Genomic DNA, 27,228 nt, shown 5'->3' on the forward strand with positions numbered 1-27,228 from the left:
AGAGGTTCCATTGTAGATAGATAGACACATAGATCAAGTAGATAGATTCTATATCAAATATACATAGATGGTTGAGAAAAAAATTTGGAGGCTGTGATTTTGTGCCAAATTGGGTGTAAATATGTTTTGACAGACAAAGCGCCAGACTTGTACACATGCCAGTTGCCATCTACAGAGCTTGCCTTCACCTCTTTAAGTTTTCCTAAGCAAAGGACATGTAAATTGAACACAGACACTCAAACATTCGAAGTAAATATACATATGTTTTAAAAAATAAACAAATAAAAATTTTCATTTTCCTGGCCAGATATTAAACATTTACCTCGCTTTTTATGGGTTAAACCCTGAGGTCTTTATGCTGATAGAGCTAATTCGTAGCTCTCAAACCCTCAACTCTATGCCGCCAACATTTCAGTGAAGCTGTTTGCCATGGGCTGCTTTCCCATGATTTTCCATATCACAATGTTGGCAAAGATGAAAAGCTGCATAAAAAGTACAGTTAAGAAAGTAATGTTCCTATCCCTGTTGGCACTGACGATACTTTACAGATTAAACAACCCCTATAAATGTTCTTAAAGAATAAGCACATACAATTATAATAGGAAGCAAACAAACAAACATACGTAAAGCCCAAAATAGTCCCATCCAGCATTCTATATCCGGCTCCAACCAATGAGCACCATTTTATTAGCTTTGTCTGATTAGACCAAATTGTGTATTGTATAATAGAGATGAATATAAAATCTCAGCACATTCAAGTCCCAGAAATAACAAAGGAATTGGCAGAGCTTGTAAGACGTGAATGAAGTCACTGGTGGACTTTTTCACACTGTTCTTTTTATATATGTAATTTCATTGTAATTTCATTGTTGCGCCTTGACTTGCAGAAACGAGGTTCAGCAAGCAGTAACCTGGACTAAATCTTATTCTAAATGAGATTTTGATAACTTCATCTACCTCTACGGTACTATTCCACATGAATACCTGTTCACATATTCATCTGTCAGAGATTCCTTACATTTCTTATCTCCTTTGTAGAACTTGCAGATAGAAAATACTTTCAGCCCCTAACTTTTCACTCTGATTCCAGTACATCCGTTCTGTCAGCATCACCACGCTATTATTATATGAGCGACCTGATAAAGGATTACACAGTTACTTAGGAACAATGCTCACTTCTCCTCTCTGCCCTCAATCCTTTCCATATAGAACAGTAAAATAAAGGGGAAGAAATTAGTTCTGACATCCTTTTTAATGCATACTGTAGGTCAATCCATGGGTATAAAAGTTGAGGGTAGAGTCGATAATATATGGGATTATCTTTCACAGTCCACAGGGCAGCAGCACCGGCTAAAAATATAGCCAGCAGCTAAGCAGAATTTCAATGGAGATACCTGAGGGCGAAACAGCAGTAGTAACAGTTGCAGTAGTAGGTAACGCATCTTACAATACTGTACATTCATGTGTCCTTATTAATAATCTTATTAAAATAGATCACTATAAATACAGTATATATTTCCCGTGCTTTGTGTTCTGTGAGGTCCCTACAGCTAAAGATCTCGGGGAGCACAGCTGTATGTACAATGCACACATATCTGCAGTACATAGCCAGCAAGCCAAACATTATTTGACAATTTAGAATGTTCTATACACAATGTTGAATAATAAACATGACGATGATGCTTATTTGATTTGTCAAGTGATTATGTAAAAGTGTTTTGTATACTGTTTATATGTTACTATAGTTACTATATCCCATGGCAAGAAATAAAATGACATCAGATACTGAGGCGTAGGGTGCCAAAAGGCAGTGTCTGATAGAATGCATCACAAAGGGAAGACAAAGGGGGAGATTTATCAAAGGGTGTAAAATTTAGACTGGTGCAAACTGCCCACAGCGACCAATCACAGCTCAGCTTTCCTTTCACCAGAGCTGGAAGCTGAGCTGTGATTGGTTGCTGTGGGCAGTTTGCACCAGTCTAAATTTTACACTATTTGATAAATCTTCCCCAAAGGGTTAAATAAAGGAATAACACACTTTGGCATGTCAGTGTAAACTCAGAGCTCTAACAAATGTGGTCTCCATCTTCTTTCTGACTGCAGAGTTTGCTTAACATGTCTGTAGTGAATAAACACTGAGGCGTTCCATATTAAAATCAGCACTGTTCTTTATGAGGAGGAGAGTCAAACAAAACAGCGTGAAAGTGGAATTAGTCTATAATGCAGATTGTAAGGACTTCTGACCTGTCATAGAGCCCCCATAGGCCCCTCCAAGCTTCACTCCAGAGACAAAGATGGACCATTAAAATGCATTACTGTTTACGGTCCATCGCTGTGAGAAGCCGATGGCAGCAGGATGAGAAAAGGCCTCTACAAAAATAATAGAAGGTCGGACGTAAAAAATGTCCCTTTTAAGTTCAATAAAGAAGAAAATGGGTAAATGCTGTCGGTCATATAATCTTAGAAAACACAAATTAAAAGAGTTATGGGATTGATAGTTAGGTAGAATTAGGTAGAATCAGACACAACATGATTAGAAGCAAGAGATCTTAACCTATAGATCTTCACTGTCTACATGTGTTGCCTTTACATCTACGATAAGGTTATTTTACTCTGTATATATGTTATATATGAAATACTAAGCCCTTTAGGCTAAGCCCTTGGCTCAGCCTGTAAAGAAGACTCACCTGTGATGTGTGGATAGATGATAGAAAGATAGATAGATAGATAGATAGATAGATAGATAATAGATAGATAATAGATAGAGATAAATAGATAGATGATAGATAGATAGATAATAGATAGATAGAAGATAGATAGATAGATAGATAGATAGATAGAAGATAGATAGAAGATAGACAGATAGATAGATAGATAGATAGATAGATAGATAGATAATAGATAGATAGATAGGAGATAGATAGATAGATAGATAGATAGATAGATAGATAGATAGGAGATAGATAGATAGATAGATAGATAGATAATAGATAGATAGAGAGATAAATAGATATATAATAGATAGATAGATAGATAGATAGATAGATAGATAGAAGATAGATAGATAGATAGATAGATAGATAGATAGGAGATAGATAGATAGGAGATAGATAGATAGATAGATAGATAGATAGATAGATAGATATAGATAGATAGATAGATAGATAGATAGATAGATAGATAGATAGAAGATAGATAGATAGATAGATAGATAGGAGATAGATAGATAGGAGATAGATAGATAGATAGATAGATAGATAGATAGGAGATAGACAGATAGATAGATAGATAGGAGATAGATAGATAGATAGAAGATAGATACATAGATAATAGATAGATAGGAGATAGATAGATAGATAGATAATAGACAGGCAGACAGAACACACTAAACATAATGGAGCCATACACGTAAAGCTTATGCTCAATTCTTCACGCTCATTGGAACATTAGTTGCGGTGCTCAGGCTGGGCTATGCGGAGAGCTTCAGGAAGGGATGATGTCATAGACTCTGAAAGAAAGCAATGTGCTGGCAGCAGAGAAGTAGACAAAACCACAGCACTGATGAAGAGAAATGAGGGGAGACAGGCTAAGGTGTCAGATACATGCCATATGCCTGCCTTCAAGAGAACAATTCAGAAATATGTAAAACCAAGCAATGCCAAAGATTTATCATCACTGCCTTTAACAATATTCAGACTTGCACATAAACCAATAAATGTGGATACCAGGACTAGAGATCATCACCAAAAAGACCAGTGAAGGGAGCAATAAGATGTTTTATTCCCCATGTCTCACTTCTGTATATACCATACAACATTTAGCATGAGAAATATCAGGCTAGCTGAGAACAGGCCTTTTTAGTGCCAACTGTATTAAAGCTATGCCAAAAAATGTAAATATGTTTCTTCATTCAATAGTTGAGACTGGGGGGGGGGGGTTCTTGGCCTAGGAAATAACTTATGAAATATTGACTTAGGACTGTCTAAAGCATCAGACTTTGACTGAAAAATACATACACCACATACACCACAATGTTCAACCACAGAACTATCCTAAAGTTTCTTAAAGGGGTTGTCCAGCAAAAATCTTTTTCTTTCAGATCAACTGGTGTTAGAAAGTTATATAGAATTGTAATTTACTTCTATTAAAATATCTCCAGTCTTCCCATACTTATTAGCTACTATATGTCCTGCAGGAAGTGGTGTTTTATTTTCAGTCTGACACAGTGCTCTCTGCTGACATCTCTAGCCGAGACAGGAACTTTCTAGAGAAAGAGAGGCTTTCTATGGGAATTCATCCTAGAAAACCTCTCCTATTCTGGACAGTTCCTGTCTCGGCCTCAGCTGATAAGTATGGGAAGACTTTAGATATTTTAATAGAAGTAAATTACAGTAATTTACAAATCTATATAACTTTTTGACACCAGTTGATTTGAAAGAAAAAGATTTTTGCTGGACAGCCCCTTTAAAGAATCAGCTACAGAATGAGCTTTAGCTTCCTAATGATAATCACAGCTTGGATACCGCACTAAACTTCAGAACTGTCTAGCTAGCTTCTACCACTCCGATTCATCTCGACAAGCATCACCAGAACACTAGACCCCTAACTTCTAGGAATCCATTTGGATCCAAGAATGTCAACCCCACTTTCATACTCACACCCTGCTAGAACAGCCGTCCCGACAATCACTACAAATAACTGAATGCAGACAATGAAGATTACATTCTCCTTGTCGTGCCAACATAACTTCATGTGTTATCTGCAGCTGTTTAATTCATTTTAGACTGTGAGCTGTAACATTTCCAGAAAAAAAATATCTTGGCGTGTTTCATCTGCGCACCTGTTAGTTGTTACAAATGAACTGGATTGTGTATTACATTACGCTGATAATGAGCCAGACAAACAATGCTAATTCTATATGTATTGTCTGTACATTAGTCATTCAAACAATATGTTAAATTAAAGGTAACTGTCACCTTTAGGATTATAAACTTACTTGGTTTCATAATATTTAGTCAATATGGTTAATGAAGGGGTCGGATCAAAGAGATCAGCCTCTGTATTTTACTTATGCTAATAATGTAAATAAAGATGGTATTTTTTTTTATCATGACCCCATCATGGGCCCATCGAAATAACAGCGGAGTCGAAGGGCTTTGCCCTGTTCTTCTACCTGTATAAAGGGGTCTGGACATTCTCACAAGGAATCCCAGGTTTCTACCACTAGTAGTCTCTATGAGCAATTGCAGACCGTGGAGCAAGAAGTCAGGGTTTGGTCAGCAAAAAGTAGACAGGCTGAGGGTCCATTTACACAGAAAGATTATCTGACAGATTATCTGCCAAAAATTTGAAGCCAAAGCCAGAAACAGACTATAAACAGAGATCAGGTCATAAAGGAAAGACTGAGATTTCTCTTCTTTTCCAATCCATTCCTGGCTTTGGCTTCAAATCTTTGGCAGATAGTCTGTCAGATAATCTTTCTGTGTAAATTGTAAAGTGCTGCGGAATCTGTTGGCACTATATAAATAAAAATTATTATTATTATTATTATTATTAAATGGACCCTGAGGGAAAGGGTAAGCAGCAAATCAGGTGTTTCTCTCCCAGTTTTCTTTGGTTTGGTTAATGTGGGTGTTCTGTCCTAATGCCTCATGTCGACCCTTACATTTTTACAGCTAAACATTACATTTTAAGCATTTGCTCATTTTTAATTTCACAGTGCCATGAAGCCAACTGATCTGTTTGCCTTATGATAACCTAGAATGTAAAGTCATAGTAGGGAAATTTATCAAGGACTTTGCGCCTATTTTTTGGTGAATAATTGGATTTTTCACCCATTTTTTATCTAATTTTTATTTATGAACCAGTATTCGACGGGCAAATATTTTTTTAATGCAACTTTTTAAAAAAAAAAAAAAAACTGCCTGTTTTGAGTATTCACCCAAAGGTTTGCACAATCCGGGATTAGCGCCTAATTTATCATTTGCAACTTTTTAAAAAGACGCACAAACAGGTGCAGACTTATGTCTGGTCAGTACCAGGTGAATAGTCTTGCGCAATTTTAGCAATTTTGCGACTTTTTGTGCGACTTTTTACTTAGATACATTCACTATGGCAGTGCTACATGTTAATGAATCAGTCACAGGATATTGGAACAAAATACACACCAGTCCTCATTAGAATAGTTGCACACATTAGACTCCTTAGTAAATGTCCCCCATAGTTTTATCGGTCTGTCTATATGCTGAAGAAGGATCAGTGAGCCTATCACTTGCATATTCTGTTCACGAATATATTCTCTGCACAGCTTAAAAGTACAACTTGTGCGCCATCAGCCTCTTCCTGGCTATGGCTAAGAATAATGCTTCTCAACGTGTAGAATGCTGTGTCATCCCTATACACTTTCATATCTCCATGACTTCAACTTGAGAGGAACTGAGCCAGGATAAAGGAGTAGAGGGTGCTAACTCGGCTATTTTAGGCCATGCTTGACTTTGATTGAGTAAAAGAGCTGATTGAATAAGTGTATGGGCCAAACAATGTCTCTGCAGACGCAGCAGTTCACAGTTTGTGCAACCTCTTCATATTGGCTCTTTTTTTAAACAAACTGTCTATCTAAAAGGTGGATTTGTAAGTTCAACCAAATAACATCACTTCTAAAACTCAATTTAAGATTTTTTTTTTATCATAAAAAAGAAAACCTACCTAAAGAGTAGCTGCTTTTTTTCAAAACTGAATCTTCAGGATTCAAAATTCTGCAGTCCCTGATAATTGTAAGTTAATAAATCCTACTTTAATTTCAGTCAGATACTAAAACACGTTCTTTTTTTTATAATCCATTTCTACTTCCTGATTGTAATGTTCTTTTTAATCTGATTTGTAGTACTTTATTATGGGGGCTGCCATACTGCTTTAGTGACATGCTTTATGGCAAGCCTTATGGACATGGACACAGTGAACATCTCCAGACTCTTTTCTTCGTATGGGACCCATTTGTAAGAATGTTCTGTGGCCTTATTCCATGAAAAGGTCAAAGCAGAGATCCTATTGAGTCCAGCCCCCACATCCTGTGTTCTATCTTGCTGTCTCTGTTACTGGAGATACAAATTTCCCTAACAACAGGAAGTTAGCAGCAGAGTGCAGAAAAGGGAGACACCTAGTGGCCAAGACTTTTAGAGACATTTTTGGTTAAATTTTCACTGTTGTTATTGCTTTTAAAATCTAAATCAGCAGTAGATGTAATATAAAGCAAGTTTGCAATATACATTCATTATTTTTTTTTATTTATCACTGAGCACAGGAAGTCCTATGTTTCTCAGGTAATCTCGGAGCTCGCAGAGAAGGCAGTCATGTGATTTATGGACACATTGAGCGGTTACTCTCTGTATAGGTCAGACTGTTTAGTCTCTTTTTTTTTAACAAGACTAAAAATCTGCCTCCAGGAGACTGGACCTGGATTTCTGGTAAGTATAGCTGTGTTTTAAAGCATGATAACTAAAAAAATAATAATGAATGTAAAGGCAAACTTGCTTTATTTCACTCTTAATTTAGATTTTGAAAGTTCTAACGACAGGTACACTTTAATGAAGTGATTTATAAATATGCATGCTTAGATCTCATAATTTATGAAATGGGAAAAAAATTGTTTAGGGTGGGTTCACGCGTAATTTCACGATGCGAGTATGTAAAAACCGTGCCCCTTAACCAGCGGCGGCCCAGTGCATACATTACCTGTCCACGCTTCAGATTGCTTCTAGGGCTCCTGGCATCCCGATTTCCTGCTTAGCCAATCAGTGGTTGCAGCGGGACAGTGCACTGATTTGCTAAGCGGGACATCAGGATCCCGAGAGCCCTAGAAGCAAGCCTAAGCATGGACCGGTAATGTATTCACCGGGCCGGTTAAAGGGGGTAGCGTTTAAATACTCGCAGCGGGATAAAAAATCCACTGTGAGTATGTAAACCTATTGAAACTAACAGTGTCAGGAATCGCAGCAGATTTCACTGGGAACTTGCAATCGTGAAATCCACAGCAATTCCGTTCTGTGTAAAACAGGCCTTAAACTGACAGTAACCATTAAGCAGATGTTAGTTCTCCCATGCTTACCTGAACATGTACCTAAAAGGAACTACAGTTATAGAAGTCTTCAAGTACTACAGCAAGCGCTGAGCATATAACTGCGTCTAAAAGAGGTCAATTCTGTTTACAAAGTAACAGATGAATTATGAATGTGCTGTATTGGAGATAAGCAGAGGCAGAGATACTTAATTGAATTTTTAATGAATTGCTACTGTCTACACCATTTTCTGTTGATTTCAGCATATCTATCATGACAAATAATCATTTAAGTATGTTCCTAATCCGATTAGCATTGGCTGACCATAATAATGTACATACACATCTTTCCCAGATCTTTTTTCTTCTAGCGGCGTATATACAGGAGTGTAAGACTTTTAAGTGCATACTTAATGAAGAATAACAATTAGATGTTGGTAAATTGCTGAGGGCTGTGGTAATAGGAAGAACTCTATACCAGACTGCTGTTTACACATGAACATCATCCAGAGACAGTGATAGATGAGGTAGCAGAAGCAAGCTAAATATACACCAGTTACGTAGTATCGGCCAGGTTTGCTACAAAACACAGTAAACAGAGCATATGCCAAGTGGATTCCCCATTATAGATACATGTGTCGTGATATTAAAGGTCACAGAAAATGCACATTGCATAGTGGTGCTGCTAATGCTACAGTTACTGTACATTAGTATTTTAAGAGCTGTAAAGATTCATGCCCAGCAAGAAAGCTCTGCCGAGGACTCTCTGCATGAAAGGAGAAGTCCGGCATCTGCCATTTTTCTCAAACAAGCTGAGGAGGAGCTGTCTGCACAGTCTGCACAAACAAGGCTGCTCAGACCAGAGAGCGGCCAGGGGACCGAGAACCGCAGCAGGGGACAGCCAGGAAGTTAGGTGCATGTAGTTATGTGAAGCCACTTCCTCCCCAGATTGTTTGAAAAAAATGGCTTGTGTCAGACTTCCCGTTTAAAGGAAAACTCCCGCGGGACCCCACAAAAAAAAAAAAACACAGACATACACAGACACCATACTCTCCATCCCTTAGGCGACGATCGCCACTCGATTCGCCCACCGTCCGCCTCTCCGTCACCGCCGTCCAGCAATGTCTCTGACTTCCGGGTCCTGGGGATGGAAAAGGCTTCCAGTGCGCTTGCGCACCGGCAGCCTTTTCATTGGCTGGAGCGCATCACATGGCTTCCAGCAACCTCAGCCAATCAGGGCTGAGCAAGCTGGGGTCCGAAAGTGGGGGAAGGGGGCCAGACCAGGTATTTAACCACATTACAAAGTTATATAACTTTGTAATGTGTATTAAATAAGCTAAAAAAAAAAAATTCGTGGGAGTTGTCCTTTAAAGCAACTCTGTACCCACAATCTGCCTCCTCCCCAAAAACGCTTGTACCTTCGGATAGCTGCTTTTAATCCAAGTCTGGGGTCTTTTCGGCAGGTGTTGCAGTTATTGTCCTAAAAAACAACTTTTAAACTTGCAGCCCTGTGTCAAATTGGAGTGGCCTAGAGTACCCATGCCCTAGGATTGCGACACCCCTCCATTCCTCCTTCCCGCCCTCTTCACCATAAGGAATGCCCCAGGCATTTCTCCTATTCATCACCTGTCTGAATGCTGCACATGTGCTGGATCATTAAAGGGGTTGTCCGGCGATAAAAAATTATTCACAGAATAACACACATTACAAAGTTATACAACTTTGTAATGTATGTTATGTCTGTGAATGGCCCCCCCCACCCGTGTACCCGGAAGTGTGGTGCGCTATACATACCTGTCATGTGCCGACCACGGTCTCCGATACTCAGCAGTGACGTCTTCTTCGGGCGGCCAGCGGATCTTCCCGAGTGCTGGCCGCCCTCTGCAGCGTCATCCGAAGCTCAGCCGCGATTGGCTGAGCATAACTGTGCTCAGCCAATCGCAGCTGATGACGTGGCCGCGTCATCAGCCGCGATTGGCTGAGCACAGTTATGCTCAGCCTATCGCGGCTGAGCTTCGGATGACGCTGCAGAGGGCGGCCAGCACTCGGGAAGATCCGCTGGCCGCCCGAAGAAGACGTCACTGCTGAGGATCGGAGACCGTGGTCGGCACGTGACAGGTATGTATAGCGCACCACACTTCCAGGTACACGGGTGGGGGGTGGGGGGACACGGGGAAGGGGGCCATTCACAGACATAACATACATTACAAAGTTGTATAACTTTGTAATGTGTGTTATTCTGTGAATAATTTTTTATCGCCGGACAACCCCTTTAAGGCCTATGTGTAGTGTTCAGATGGATAGGAGAAATGCTGTCCTGGGGCATTCCTAATGATGAAGAGGGTGGGGAGGAGGGACGGAGAGGTGGTGCAAGCTTAGGGCATAGACACAATAGGCCACACTAAATTGACACAGGGCTGCAAGTTTAAAAGTTGTTTTTTTAGGACAATAACAGCATCACCTGCGGAACGGACCCCAGGACAGATCTTGGATTAAAAGCAGCTATCCAACGGTACAAGCTGTTTGGGGGGGTCAGATTGTGGGTACAGAGTCGCTTTAAGCACTTCCCAGGCCCATCCTATTAGCTGTAAATAAAGGTTCCAGTGGTTTCCTGAGAGCTTAGAGATGGGGGCTGGAGACGCACTGAAGAGAGATCTGGGCACTTTCCCTGGCCATGGATGGAACATAAACATACACTTTTGTCGGTCAGGCAGGTTGCATGATCACAACAGATCAGAAGAAGTTCGTGCTGAGTACATTCTTTCCTTTTTGTGGTAGGTGATCAAGACAGCTGCATATTGGGAGTCTATGGCCCGTCTCACTCACATAGAAACAAAGCGCTGGTTCTCATGATTGGTCAGAGTCTGAACAGTCAGACCCCGAGTGACAAAAACTTTTGACATGCCTCCATGACATCCAATAACTTTGAAGGGCAAACAGCATCCAATAGGTGAAAATCACTTTAAGGCTTTATTGCATATTTGAGATTTGAGTAAAGTGCAACGTTTTGACCAAAGTGGTCCTTATTAAGCATCCTCTACAGTTGCCCTGTACTCAGATAAAGCAATAAAGCCTTGAAGTGATTTTCACCTACTGGATGCTGTGGAACCTTGTATGCTATTGGATGGGAATTTATCAACATGGGGATTGTTGACATTCTGGCGTGCATCCATACCTCTAAAGTAAGCCAATTGGACTCTGCACCATAGTGCTGTTGGAAATGTTGTTTTTGCTGGTATGTCTCTGTTACATGTCAAAAGTTTTTGGTATGACTCTTTTTAGAGGTATTTTTTAACCATGGAAAGTTATAATGAATCTTTTCCCACAAAAATATATATCAATCAGCTCAGTTCCTCCTGTACTATAACATGCAGCCATCAGATTAGATAACATTTTGTTGATGACAGGTTTCCTTGATGGTGTTAGTGTTAAAGATGGCGATGATCATAACACACAGTACATGGCAGCATGCCGCATATGTGCCCGCGTAGCTGCAAACCAGTAAAATCAGCTGCTGACTCCGGGCCTCCAACAAAAGTGCCTACTTTTGGCACATTAGCATCTGAACTAGCCCATAAAGCAGAAGGTGGCCTGGAATTTAGGTGAATGCTACTTTGACAAGAATATCTACAATACCAAAAAATTGCTGCAAACCAAGGACATCTCATAATGGCAGAAGTATTCCCTAAAGGCACTAGCAGAATATTGTTCTTTCTGCATCTCAATCTGATTGAACATTGCGTATGCTGGAAAAAACAAATCCAATCCATGGTGTACCAACTTCATATAGCTGCATATGACTAATGCATCAAATTGCATCAGCAGACGCATGCCTTCTAACATCTGCCTCAGCATCAGATCACATAGCCTGCATCTTTATCATCCTGTTGTGAGTCTCTGTATTAACTACTGTCAATTATCCCCAGTTCTCCCTGATCTTCAGCCTCAGAAGCAACACGCCTATCACTCTCTCCGCATAAGCAGTTAACACATAGCTCTTCCTCATCAATCCCCTTTATACACAGTGGCATTAGTACGGCTTTGGCTCATCTAGTATACACCATATAGGCCTATGACACTGTGTCTGTGTACACCATTAGGATTAGAAAGTAGTTTAATGTAAGGGTAATGCCAAGGTTAAAGACAGTATAGGGAAAAGCTGAATTAGTTTTCATACATTTGTTTGCACTTTGATTAGATCTATAAATATCTCCAGTGATTCATACCGATTACAATAAGCCATCTACAGAAATGACAAAAACAGCACTAAACAATACATTTCCAATAAAGAATTGTTCATGCATTCCACTGTGATGCTATAAGAGATTGTGCCAAACTATAATCCAGACGTATTAAAAATATCCCAGGATGACAGTACTTGGAAAGTTTAGAACAGCCGTCACTCCATTCATCGGGATGACTAATTGGAAACAGATGTCAAAAAACAAACTCCACAAAATCTGCAAATGTTTTCTAGCTTTTTTTATGCATTTATTGCACAATTATGTCATGTAAAGGAGTATATGGAAATGGACATCATTTATGTAAAAAACAAAGTAAGACAAAGCAGAGATATTGATTTTCAACCAAATATTAGACTAAAACTGGCAAAAGAAATTGGCCATTTATTTTCTTTAGAACTTTTCATTAAACTATGGAACGGTACTGTGCAAAACCTAATGTGTAATATTATTGGTATTGCTGAAGTCATATAATGATGCAGTATGTTATACATAGACAGAATGATTACTATATAATGGCTCAACACACTGGGAAAGGTCATGCAAATTAGCATTACATCAGTATCAGATCATATTGACAAAATTACCAAAATTCATTACACACTTTTTATGTTGCCAAAACAGCGACCACATCAGCACACTGTTCTATACATGGTGGGAATGCCCACCCTTACAAGCATTCTGAAAAGCCACATTTGATTACATCTCCACCATTATAAGACTTAAAGTGACACTGTCACCTCCTTTTTGCATTCTGACATCCCTACACAGGTGTAAAGGGTAAATTTAGGGGTTTTCATACCTTATTTTATATCTTATGTCATGGTACTTGTTCAAGTAAAAAGTCATCTTTTATCAACTGCAGATTGTGTTAAGTGGGCGGGGCCTCACTGCATTAGCGCCACTTAGCCCCGCCCACAACGCCACAGCTGGCCCCGCCCCCATCGCGACCATTGGAACAGGCTGGCCGAAAGGTCTAGACCCCACCCCCTTTACGTCGACCAACCAATGGGCGTCAAGGGGGCGGGGCAAACGGTTGGTAAAAGGACACTTTTTACTTGAACAAACACCATGACGTATGATATGAAGTAAGGTATGAAAAACGCTAAATTTACCCTTTACACCTGTGTAGAGATGTCAGAATGCACAAAAGGGGTGACAGTGTCACTTTAAATTAAGGGTAGATTCACTCGTACAGTATTGCAGCAGATTTAAAGCTATTATGTGGTTGGCCACTTTATAGTAAGATTGTTCAGTGTTCAGTATTGGTAAGTTTACTTACTGCACTTACTGACAATACCGCGGGGTATGATCACATGGTCCAGAATCAGTAGGGGCACAACCTGGAGGAGGAGTAGACAAGAAGCTGCTGTTAGTAAGTGCTGTGAATACACTTACTAATACTGTACACTGAACAATTTTACTATTAAGTATCCAACCCCTTTAATACCATCTGCTTAAAGGGGTAGTGCGGCGCTCAGAAATTATTCACAGAATAACACACATTACAAAGTTATACAACTTTGTAATGTATGTTATGTCTGTGAATGGCCCCCTTCCCCATGTCCCAACACCCCCACCCGTGTACCCGGAAGTGTGTGGTGCATTATACATTACCTGATCCGTGTTGAGCCCGTCCGCCATCTTGTTCCAAACGTCATCTTCCGACGGACGGCCGAATCGCTGCCGCCGTCCCTCCTCTGCCGCGTCATAACTGTGCTCAGCCGCGATTGGCTGACCACAGTTATGCTCAGCCAATTGCGGCCGCCGTCCCTCCTCTGCCGCGTCATCAGCCGCTCAGCCGCGATTGGCTGAGCATAACTGTGCTCAGCCAATCACGGCTGAGCACAGTTATGACGCGGCAGAGGAGCAACGGTGGCAGCGATTCGGCCGTCCGTCCGAAGATGACGTTTGGCACAAGATGGCGGACGGGCTCAACACGGATCAGGTAATGTATAATGCACCACACTTCCGGGTACACGTGCAGGGGTGGTGGGACACGGGAAGGGGGCGATTCACAGACATAACATACATTACAAAGTTGTATAACTTTGTAATGTGTGTTATTCTGTGAATAATTTCTGAGCGCCGCACTACCCCTTTAACTCTCTTTGTTTATTTTTGTCAGGAGAGGAAGCTTGATCACATTTACTCTTCAAGGTACACTACACTGACAGCCAATTCCTTAACATACCCTTAGTATTTTCTGGGATCTTTTGGCCCTGCCCAGATACCAAAAGGGTGACTCCATTTTACAACAAATCTCCATACCATCACAAGTGACCAAGCTCTGGCTGATGGCCATCTTGGAAGGTACTCTGCAGATAGAGACTGTATATGTTATGTGCCTCAAGTTCATGTAAAGTCACTGTTGCACCTCGAAGTTTCAACTCCCTGTTGTCTGGTTTACTCTGCACCTCACCAACACCAAGGACTTCTTCACCAACATCTCAGGCAGCAGTAACAGTGAAAGCCCCAAGGGGTTCACCTTCACCAACCATTAAAACCTAGGTGCAGTCCCTCTGTGGCAGTTTTCACCTCAGAAGAGAGGAAGAGTTGCTTGGACCTCGGCCTGTGACAAGGATATTTATTTATTCAGTGATTCACTCTCATGTCTGATTCCCCTCACCCCAGTCTTCTACATTATGAGGGCCCATTCACGCTGAGCAAAACAGGTGGAAATTCCCGCATTGCAGACTCTGCTCGGAGTCCTGCCTGCTTCACTGTCTCAATGTGATGTCTCGCGTGCCTCTGCTCTCCACTCAAAGAATTGTCATGACAAGTTGAGTCTGTGGTGCAGGTTCCGCTCAGAATTTCACCCTGTTTTCCTTAGTGTGAACAGGCCTTTACTATTGAAATCTGGTTTCTTAAACAGATAAGGCTGTGTTCACATTCTTGTTGTGTTATCAGTTATATCCAATCCATTAATGTACATAAACGGATCCTTCAAAATGTATGACAAAGTGATGCAAACTATCCTTTTTTTGCTGAATGTGTTTGTAATAATCCTTTTATACATCCTTTTATGCCAGTTTTAACATAAGCCATTTTATGCAGGCTGTCTGTGGGACAGGTCACATGATCTGGGGTTGTTTTCTGGGTCCCTTTCTCTTCTGAGCATGCTCAGTTTCAAAAACTCATTGTGACGGACAGATGTAAAATGGTTGCAAACGGAACACTCATCCGTTCACATCCATCACTATAGACTTCAATGGGGAAAAAATGGACAATTCACGTATGACACCGGCTGTTCTGTGACCTGCTACCGCCACTTGCAATCCTGGCCGGAGCATATACTATGTGTATACACTCCAGCCGGGATTCCATTCATTGTCAATGCAAAGTATCTTTTGAATTAATCACGGCCGATGTTGCAAATTGCAACAACGGCCGTGATTGATTCAAAAAATAAGTTGTGTGAACGTGGCCTAAAAATGCATCTCAAGGAAAGTTGGGGACCTGCAAAGCCATCTAGTAGTGTGAACAGTATTGACTGGTTAATTTAAAAGAATAGGAAGTCATTCAGCCACATTCTGCTGTGAGTGTTGTATATGAATGTATGCAAATGGAAAAGGCAAAGAATCCTTGGAAAAACAAACCATCCAGACTTTAATGTGTTATGACTATGAGTACAATTTCATCACAATCACAAGTCAAGTCAATCACACAAGCATACTGTTTACCATGTCCAAGCATGTGAAACTGATAGGTCTAGCTGCATAAGTGACTGTCTATACACAATCAATAGTTGGAGGGATCATAGCTGTATTGTTAATGACTCAAACAATTGTTCTACTTTTTTGCATACATATGATTGTCACCGTCACCTTAACGGCAGTAGATAGCATACTACACACTCACAAAATGCACAAAGTACAGAACAATTTGCATTCATTTTAAATATGTTTTATTGAAGCAAGACTAAAGAGAAAAGTCCATTTAAATCCGTAGGAGACACCTGCATTTAGCTATTTGTACAAGAAAGCGACCAACTCTGTATAAAAACTGGGACAGCGTCGGCTTAGATGACTTATAATGATGAACAGCATGAATTCACTTGCAAGTTGTCCAGACTTCCCTTTGAATGCCAGACACTATTGATTTTACCAGTGAGTATTTTACATAAGCAATATGAAGGGGAATTCTAGTCCTGAACTCAGGGCAATCTATATCTTTATTGACGCTTTGACAGTTTAGTAACCACCCTAATCAATAACACAAACCAACATTACAGTAAGCAAGGCATTCTTTTCCAGTTTCTAAAAGTGGACTTATTACATGACCAGCTGAGTAGTGCCACCCTTCAATTCTATAAAGGCTTTTTCTTGTGTGGATTGTCCCACAGGAGGGGGGCTTAGAAAATGTTGGGCCAATTTTTATAAAGGCTAAAAAGTGATCCAATCATTGTTTGATCACTGCCGTGTTAATACTGTATAATGATTTCTTGCACAATAATCGTCACTTGTAAAAGGTCCATAAATGGGTAAGTAACTGTCCAAAAGATAGGAAACGGAGGGTGGTTTTTGATGGCACATACTCAGATTGGGTCACAGTTACATGTTGGTTTCTTGAGGGGTCAGTAGTAGGCCCACTTCCTTTCAATATGCTTATTAATAACCTTGTTGGTACCAAGTAAAATCCTTATTTGCGGATGACTAAACTGGTTAAAGTAATCAACACAGAGGAGGATATTGTAATATTACAACGTTATTTGGAGAAGCTGGAGGCTTGAGTAGAGAAATGGCAAATTATGTTTAATGTGGAGAAATGTAAGGGTATGCACTTGGACTTTAGAAATAAAATGTACAATGTACAATTAAGACACTGGGTAAAACCGCCACGGAAATGGACTTGGGGGTACTAGGGGACAGTGCCAGGAAGAACTGGGGGTATTGGTAACCAATGCCAGGCAGCAGCTGCCAGGGCTAGTAATAAAATCATGAGATGTATCATAAAATTAACATAGTTTTGACTATACAAATCACTAGTCAGACCTTACATGGAAGACTGTGTACCTGTATATAAGAAGAATATAGTGAACTGCAGCAGGTGCAGTGGAGGGCAACTAAGGTCATTTGAAGAAAGGTTGCCAAAAATCTAGCAATCCCATAACCTATTATTAGCAGTACAATTCCCTTTTAGAGAACAAAAACAACATTAAAGGAAAACTATTAGCAGTTAGCTTCTGCTATCTCCCTCTAGAGCACTGCTGAGTATGGCATTGGCGCTGAGGATGAAGGTAAGTTTCTTACTTTTGTCCTTGGCGCCATTTCTATGATATTTAGAAGCTGATCGCCTATGCTAATTAGGTTTTGGTGACCCCCCACCCCAATGCTCTGCCCACAAAGCACCAAACACCTAGCATAGAAGATAAACTGCTAATATCACTAAAACAGCGCAGAGGATAAAGGTAAGAAAATCACCTTCATCATCAGCAGGTTAGTTTTTTCTAACATAATTATAGTTGCCCTTTAATGAAAGAAAAGATATCTAAAATAAAATGGACAATCACACATACTATATATGCATAGGCAAACGTGGGATATAAAAATACCTGAGGTGAAGCAAAATGCTCTACATCAGGGTTTATACATGCTGTGGGGCAGCTAAAGAAAATTTTTTGTTGTCTTTAGTGCCTTTGATATAGAATGCAGTACATTAATTTATAAGGGGATCAATATATCTGTATAGTTATGTACATTGATTTCTTTCTTTATGTATGTATGTGCTATGTACATGTAATGCAGGCATTGTATAAAAAGCCTAGGGAATCTATAGAATACCGGACACTTTTCGGTAAAGTATGGTCTGTTTGAAAATACTTTTCATAGGCATTGCGTAAAATACCTAGCCATAATACTTTTGACAGTGAGGCTAGGTTCCCACTGCGTTTTCAGCATACGTTTAATGGATCCGGTTTTTTTAACAGACAAAAAAATTGTGTCAGCAACGTTTTTGTGTCCATAAAAAAAAATGGATCCGTTTTGATCCGTTTTTTTAAATAATGGAAGTCAATAGAAAAACGGATCAAAACGGATGCACACAAATGCATCCGTTTTTTGTAATCCGTTTTTCAACCGTTTTTTGCAAAAAAACGGATTGCAAAAAGGCAGTGTGAACCCAGCCTAAGGAATAAGTCACTATCTACATGATCAGCGGGAGTATTCTATACTTTGCTGATTTACCTTTTGGTATTGCATAGAATGCCTAGGAAATGTGTGAAATGTCAAGTGCTCCGTACTTTGACGTTCCATTTTGGGCATTCTATAGATGCCTACGCATTCTGAACAATGCCTAATTTCTCACATTGTATGTAACGAATCACATCTATATAATTTGGACACATCTACAGAAACCCAGCACCCTACCTCCTCACTGGTATTACAACTCATTTACTTGTATAGTGTTTCTTTCTATGACAATGTATGCTGCTTAATTACTAAAAAATCTGCTAAACCTGGATTTTTCTGACATCCTGATAATAAGCATTAACCCTTCTCTTCTGAACGGCAAAGGAATGATAGTACAGTCATCCTCACAACTATGAAAGGCTTCAAAGTGACCTAGATCTTTAAAAAACATTTTCCAAGGGGGATTGCCTACTCAGACTCAATTTCCTCTTAGGAAAATGCTGAGCTACAATCAACCCTAGTAGCCTGGAGAGTTTGCATAGTCTGGCTGCATGAAGAAGACGTAGTTGATGAATTATCTACATTGCCCTTTTAGCAAAAACTCTGGGTCTTCTTGGAGTAATATGATCTAATATAAGGCTATTTGAAAATTCCTTTTGTGATTCTATAGCTTTTTTGGTCTATGCTTTTCTTTAGGTTATTTGACAACACAGGATTCGAAGTTCAATAAAAAGCTCCTGAACCCAGCAATTCATTAGCATCGCATCAACAAGAAAGTACTGAAAGAACGAAAATTAAAAATCTAATCCAATTCCTGCAAAAAGGGATTTGTTTTCTTGCACCATAAACCCATTGTGGCCAATCATTAGAACTGATAACAATGGAGGGGTTAGGCTGCAATAGTACAGTAGCAAGAATATTGTGAGGATGCATCATACTTACACCTATTGTATATTCATACACATTCATTAAATACTCATACATACGCATACTATATCCATACACATTCATCCTATACTCATACATACGCATACTATATCCATACACATTAATCCTATATTCATACATACTCATACTATATTCATACCCATTCATCCTATATTTATATACACTCATCCTTTATTTATACACGCTCCTTCCACTGAAGTGATATAGAAATTATATGGTACCCTGTCCATGACCCTTTGGCCATTATGGGATGTCCCTGTACCACAGCATCTACTGCATGTGGCAAGTCGCAGTTACCAGTCAAAGTTTTGCTGATCCTGACCATTGCCAAAAAATGGGATGCACAAGCCAGCCATGCAGTTACATAAAGCAACATTATGTCCCTGATTTCTAAAATTCTAGGTATAAGCGACATGTTCTCCAGGTCCCCATTACAACATATAATAAACATGTGTTGGTCTTATCTGTAATATTGCCGGCATGGGATTACAGTGCACACATTATAAAATCCCCATTTAATATGACATGTAAGTAAATAACAGACAGCTGTAGAGGGGAAAAGCCTGCACTCTTCTGACATGTTTTACTGTGTCTATTCAGGTGCGTGACCTGGGTAAAAGCTAGATGTACTAAACATCTGCTGTTAGCTCAACTTACACCCAATTTACGATGGGACCTCTAGTCCCTTTAAAGTAGTTTAGCCATTTATGAGCCTTCTTTATCTTGTTTGTTATATCTGATATTTTCCACAGATGATACATTTCAATACTCTAAAGTAACATTGTTTACTAATCTCTAGTAGATCAATAGCAATCTCGGTTATCGTCCTTCATTTAGAGTGCCTCCACAAGCCTAGATCAGTCTAGCAGCCAGGCCGCAAGAACGATTCCAGGATTGTTTGTGCTGAATTTTCCTTCAATCAACCATTGCACATCTGTCATACAGCCCATATTTTCAGCAGGTAAGAACAACCTGATCAGCCAATGAACAGAAACTTAACCAGCTGACTGCTAACCCACACATCTTAGGCCATGTTCACACAACATATATTTTTGTAAAAGTACGGCTGTTGTTGCAGATTGCTGTTATGTTGTGGTCTATGGAATCCCGTACACATAGTATGCGCTCCGGCCGGGATCTCTAGCAGCGCCGCAAAAAACTGACATGTCACTTTTCTGCAGCTGCTATTCAATGAATAGAGAACCTGTCAGAGCACACAATGAAGTGCGCAGCCCCGACCGCACACTCCATTGTGTGCAGTTTCAAAGGCGCTAAAGATAATCAGGCCGGAACTCTAGTGCCAGCCGGGATGATCTTATCTGACACCCGACGTTCCGTGACCCGGCCGCGTCACAGAACGGCCGGTGTCATACAATGTGTGAAAATAGCCTTAGCCTGTAAGGAGTTGGAGCCAACAGAGACCAGCTGTCACCTATATGTGCACTGTTACCTGCGCTGATATAAAGGAAACATAAGTAATGGCAAAACACGTGAGGGACCATAATACCACCTGAACAGCTGAAGCTGAAAACAAAAGTGGGAAAACCTTTTCATGCAATCTAACACTCAGCCAATGTCTGATTTTGTAATGTCTGTAGTATTTTAGATATGTTTGTGGGGTATAGTCCCTGGGGGCAGATTTCTCTTCAGAAAACTGCACAGGGGCAAGAAAAAAAAAATATTTACCCCTCAGGTTGCTTCCATACCATGGTCCTCTGAGTGGTTCAATAAAGTGGTGCCTTGGATTACGAGCATAATTTGTGCCAGGACAATGCTTGTAATCCAAATCCACTCTTAAACAAAAGCAGATTTTCCATGAGGAATCATTGAAATGCAATTGGTTCCACATCCCCAAAAATAATGTTTTTTTTTATTCTAAATAACATGTAGAACAGATGAAACAAACAATGGGAAACAGCTGAATATGTTATATTGTAAGTTACTGTACAGTATAGCAATCACCATGTGGAGTATAATGTATAGTAAGTGCATAAACCTGAAAACAGCTGCGGTTTGTAGATACAGGATGGACAACAGGCTGGAATAGAGACGCAGGGCTGCTGTCAGAGGTCTGTGTGGTCACATGACAGCAATGGGGAAGGAGGGCGTTCAGCATGGACCAATCAGGAAGTGAGAATCACAGAGCTGTGCAGGAGGACAGTGACAGAAACTTCTCTATACAGAAGTGTAAATGGCTGAGTGTAAGCTATATTCCTGGGTCAGAGTACAGTGCCGTAGACCACCCTGTGCAGACCAAGCTCCTCCTCCGCTCCCCCTCGCACCCAGTACAGGGAGCTCTTAAACCAAAGCAATGCTCTCAAACCAAGTCACAATTCTGAAAAACTGTGCGCTCTTCTTGCAAACGCTCTCAATCCAAGTTACTCTTAAACCAAGGTACCACTGTATATTATTATAAAATTGAGATTACTCACTATAGTCAGGATTTGCTTTATTCTTCTTCTAGTCAGGATTTTTAGTATCAGCACTGTGTGTAGCACTTCTCATCTAGCACTCTAGCACTTTATTATAGTTTGTTATTTGCACAGGATACCCTTGTTTGTTTGTTTATTTATTTATTTAATCATTTTTGTATTCTTCTGTTACTAGCTTGAGCCCCCTACTTCATGCCTACAGGCCTCTTAAGTCGCATAAATCAAGAAAATTCAAGGTGCAATGCACCCACAATCTTAATACAGTTGAAACAAAGAAAACAAACTGCAATCTGAGCTGTAAAGAACTCCCCAGCTTGTACATCTCTCCTCTATGAACAGTTTCTTGTATGACATAGTTGTCATAATCACAGTATTACCAGCTGTTTACTTTTATGATAGGAAACACCTCTAGTGTCAGCTATCGTAAACCACAATTGAAGCGCTGTCATTGTAACTCCATGCCATAAAGATGCTACATGAAACTTTATAGACATATTATTATGTGGCAGCTATCAGAAAAGTATGGAGATATTGTTACTGTCACTCATTCATTGTGTTTCTTTACTAAGTTTCTATTCTTTCTACCGAAAGAGTTTGTAGGGGCTTACCTCTGACCCTTTGTAATAGGTTACGTAGTAACACTGGTTGGGTACTAGGGGACCTTGTACGAGGGGCATTGCAAGGGTATTGAAGGGGTTTGGCCAACTGGCGAAGTTACCCCCTATCAACAGGATAGGAGATGACTATATAACCTGATCTTATCTCCCGTTAAAATGGGGTTGCGGATCAAATATGCAGGTTGCCCCTCCATTCATTCTCTGAGAAAGTTGAGGTACTTCTGGCAGCTCCCTAGAGAAATAATGGAGCCGTGGTCTTGAGAGAGGACCCCAGTGGCTTGACGCCTTGCAATAAATAGGAGATACCTATTGGGACGACTCCTTTAAATGAGTTGTTACATGGCACATTCCCCATGCATATGCACTGAATAACACCTGCCATTCCAGCCCAAAGTCTAGACACACTGGCTCAGCAGTACACCATAACTGGAAAAACTTTATATTCTAGTGTTATTAAGCCTACAGCAGACTACGGCGGTAGTGGGCTATAGGGTATGCCCTAAAGGGGGTATGGGGTGTGTCCTAAAGCTCCCATTGCTTTAAATGGGGCCTTTAAACTAAAAGCAGAAGGCGTGACATGTCACTTCTTTTTTGTGCGGTTCACTATCTTCCAGTGAAGTCAATGGGTGTGTGAAGATACCCCGACTGCTCAAGTGGATGATGCCCTGATACAAATAGTCACTAATGCTGGCCCAAGCAGATAATGTCAGCAGTAGTGCTACAAGCTCCCAATGTGGCCCCCGGTCTATAAAAATGCTTGCATACTAAATAACCACTCGGATTGTTCCTGAGCGGTCATAGTGCTCAAAATAATTCTACCATTCAGGGGAACATATAGCAGTTGAAATTCTGCTCCCAGAAATTCTTCTCAGTTAGTTTTCCCATAGGGCAAAGCAGAAATACCCCACATTATAATGTTTTTGGACAGTATTCTCTAAAAACCTGTGCCAAGAATAGGTCTCACATGGAACCACAAAATTAGAGTACCCCCTACAGTGCAAAGCAGTATGCCCCTAAAGATAACAGTGTTTCAAGCAGAGGGGATAAAACTGAATGTAGATCAGGCAAAATAATCACAGACATGAGCGCCAGATGTTCGACGCTACCAACATTATTTCCTCATACCCCAACAGGTGCTTTAACAGTGTCCTGGGTCAGGATACAAATCTAAACCCTCTTATATCTAATCAGACCCTTGATTTTCATAGCTCAACATAAGGTAAGTCTGTAAATGGCACTATATGATATGACATAAAGAACACCTCCGCAAACAGGCCCATAATCTGCTCTTCAAGTGCACGCCAATGTTTTTAGGGATTTTCAGTTACCACTCCCTGGGAGAGCTTTGACTCAAAAGGCACGTACCATAACATAAGACAACCATACAACATAAGGCAACATCATATGCAACATCAAATGCTTCTATAAGCAAAAGCGCAACTTGATATCTGATCTGCAGAACACACATATTTCCTTCATTTCTGCTTTGCTTGTTCTTTCTTCAACAAACTTTGCTATCTGACATTACACAGCGCCAGTGGTAACTGCTAGAAAGCACAGGGTTAACAATGCAATGAGAAATAATATCACCTTAAATATTTATAGTGAAAAGTCAGATGTGTATGCGGCCATAATGACCACTCAGAGCAGGGTGGTTGCTGTAGGCGCAGCCTATTACTTGGCCCCTGAAGTCATATGGGTATAGCATTCATAAGGTTATCTGCCTAGTGATACCAGAAGACTCTCTTAAAGGTGACATCTGTATATTACTTCCTTATGCTGAAGCTGGCTTGCTGGGACTGGTAGTGCCACTAATTATCTTATATGCCATTCACTTCTACTAGTCACTATAGCAAATGATTGCTCCCAGATAGGTTTCACATGGCACACTAGTTCTGTATGCCACGTGACCAGCTCCTTGCCCGCATTGGCTCCAGTGGCATTGTGTGGGTTACAGCATGGCACACAGCTGGTGGATGACTGTGCAGGTGTGCTGCTGCTGCTGCTAGCCCACATGGCACGGGAACTCCTGGCACATACCTTGGCTAGAAGCAGGGCATTTTGGCTGGCAGCAGCCAGTTCCCTCAGGTGTGGGGTGCAGGCAGTGCCCCCTCCAGTGGCAGAGCACCCCGGGCTGTGGTTGTTGCTGTTGTTGCTGCCCGCACAGTGGTGGCCGCCCGCAGTGGGGCTCCCCGTGGGGCTGTTGCGGGGTCTCTGGCGGATTCCATCCAGTAGTCGGACGAGCAGGATGTTGGCGGGTAAATCATCCACCCCGCACTCCACCAGGATGCGGCACTCCGGGCAGCGCAGCTCGTTCCTGGAGCTGACAATGCTCTGCAGGCAGCGGCGGCAGAAGGTGTGCTGGCACGGCAGCACCCGGGCACTGGTGTCCAGCCTCTCCAGGCACACCGAGCACTCCAGCAGATCCAGCAGCGACGACTCGTCCATGTCTGCCCCTTCTCTCCTGCCTCCCCTCTCCCGTCTCCTCTCCTCCTCTTCCCCCTTGGATGGCTTCTGTGGTCCCTTAGAGGTGCACAGCCAGGATGCCCCCAGGAGCATGGAGAAGAGCCGAGGGGGGCACACGCCAGGCAGGGGAATCAGCAGTCACCAGCAGCCATGCACTCCGCAGTCCTGGGCTAGCTGCAGTCCCTCACAGGGGCCACACAAGTTCCTGCCCTCTCATAGAGACACAAAGCAGCCCGTCACTCCTCACACATCGCCTCCTCGGTGCCAGCCGGTAACTTCATGTCACAGGGAGCCGGTGCCATAGCTGAGAGTGTGTGGTAGTATCCCGGCTCAGCAGCAGGAGCTGGTCAGGAGGAGGAGGCAGGCAGCGGGCAGCATTGTGCTGCTGGTGCTGGTGGTGGCTTCTTCTTGTGACCTGTCCCTCACCCCCTCTGCTGCTATTCCACACTGCAGCTCCATAGCCAGCTCTGTAACCTGATCACACTCAGCCTGCCTCTGAGGGGAGGAGGAGCTGCTGTCTGTCAGCAGCAGCACAAGTGGCTGTGTGTGCCCGTCACTGCCAGCAGCAGCCCGGCGGGGCAGCCATTGCCAGAGCCTAATCCAGGACGCCAGATGTTTCTCCTCAGCTGGGCAGGAAGAATTAGTGCAAGGCTTACACTATGGCTACAACTCCCATCAGTCATGCCTTATTGCTGCAGAGCAGCAGCAGCTATACATGCAGGTAGCAGGGTCACCTCTCTTCTTATATGCAGAACCTTCAATTTATATGGCCAGAACTTTATACAGAGGAATAAAGTGACGTGAAATATAAAAAAAAAAATACAACTGAACTATTCTCCTTTAAATGAATAAAGTCACATGGGGAGCAGCAAAACAACTATCCATGGCTTCTGTATAGAGCAGAGCCCTCCTGTGGTCTGCCGCTCTCTGCGCAGGCTTCCCCGCCTGACAGAAAGCACACATCTCTCAGGTCACTCCAGGAATATTTATCACATTTACATTTTAATTATCTAAAAAAAATCTCCTGATTCTTTTCTTAAAGTGTACCTGTCGTTATAAAAAAAACTTTTGACACGTCATAGAGACATGTCAAAAGTTTTGATGTTTCCGGGTTTAAGTGTTCAGACCTGTACCGATCGGGAGATAAGACCAGCGGGGAGAAGACTGCAGCTGCAGCGCATCCTCTCCCCACTCCGAGTTTAAAAAAAGAAAGAGTCTGACTCTTTTTTTAAATTCAGAGTGGAGAATGGACGTCTTCTCCCAATTGGTACGGGTCTGAGCACTCAGACCTGGACCGATCAAAACTTTTGACATGTTTCTATCACTATGATTTTAAAACGACAGTGACACTTTAGGGACCAGTAGTGCACCCCACATGCTGCAGAGAACAAGTAGAGTAACTAAAAGTAAATATAGTTATAAGTAAATATATTTAGAAGGTTGAGTCCATCAAGTCCAACCTATAACCCTGCTGTGTTGATCAAGAGGTGAAGGTGTTAAGCACTGACATAAAGGGGGGGGGGATCATTAATTTTTGTTTTAAAAGTCGCAAATCACTTGCTTAAAAATTTGCGACTTGTAGTGGTTTTCCTTCCAAGTAAGTGAAAATGTGTGCAGCAGCACAAACTCTTATATTTATGGCAAGTCTCATTAAGTATGTGCAACATTTACACTGCGCACAAGCTCTGAGCTGGTTTACCTGTAAGTTTTCAGTGCAACTTGTGTTGTACATACAATTTCAATGATCAACTGCCCCAACTGACTGTAGAGGAGATTTACTAAAACTAATTATTAGATAGTATAAACTTTTGGTGCGTTTACATGGAACGATTATTGTTCAAATTTTCGCCATAACGATCACATTTGAGCGATAATCGGCTCATGTAAACACAGCAAACGATCAAGCGACGAGCGAGAAATCGTTCATTTTGTTCTTTCAACATGTTCTCAAATCGTCGTTGGTTGTTCGCTAAAAATTTGCAGATCGTTTCATGTAAACAGTCTTTTACCGATTCACCCTATGTATGAGATGGGCTTAAACGATTTTTTAAACGCTTTTTCACTTGGTCTAAATGCTGATCGTTATAAAAACCAAATTGTTGCTTCAAAATTGTTAAACAATCGATTGGGCGAATTATCGCTCTTTGTAAACAGACCATAAGAAAGAGAACAAAACTAACAGCAAGACTCCTGTTGTTATGGTCCTGTAGCACCCAGAAAACTGAGGATGAAGGCAATTTTCTTACCTTCATCCTCAGCACAGTTTTTATTAAATCTTGTTTCATCAATTTGTAAGTCAGGCGGTTTGGTGCACTCAGGGTGGGACTAAGATAGTTAAAC

The 27,228-nt window shown here is 41.2% G+C and overlaps 1 protein-coding gene across 2 annotated transcripts in view; it reads right to left on the reverse strand.

The window, feature by feature from the left end:
* SH3RF3 (SH3 domain containing ring finger 3) overlaps nt 1–25,351 on the reverse strand; it is a 316,246-nt gene extending 290,895 nt beyond the window's left edge. For both annotated transcript variants that reach the window (XM_069970913.1, XM_069970912.1), the window contains exon 1: nt 24,463–25,351. In XM_069970913.1, coding sequence (XP_069827014.1) covers nt 24,463–24,981 — 519 coding nt within the window. In that variant the 5' untranslated portion in view covers nt 24,982–25,351. The remainder of the gene's footprint in view (nt 1–24,462) is intronic.
* Between the last annotated feature and the right edge of the window lie 1,877 nt (nt 25,352–27,228).

Source organism: Dendropsophus ebraccatus, chromosome 5, assembly GCF_027789765.1.
Source record: "Dendropsophus ebraccatus isolate aDenEbr1 chromosome 5, aDenEbr1.pat, whole genome shotgun sequence".
In the NCBI taxonomy this organism is placed as follows: Eukaryota; Metazoa; Chordata; class Amphibia; order Anura; family Hylidae; genus Dendropsophus; species Dendropsophus ebraccatus.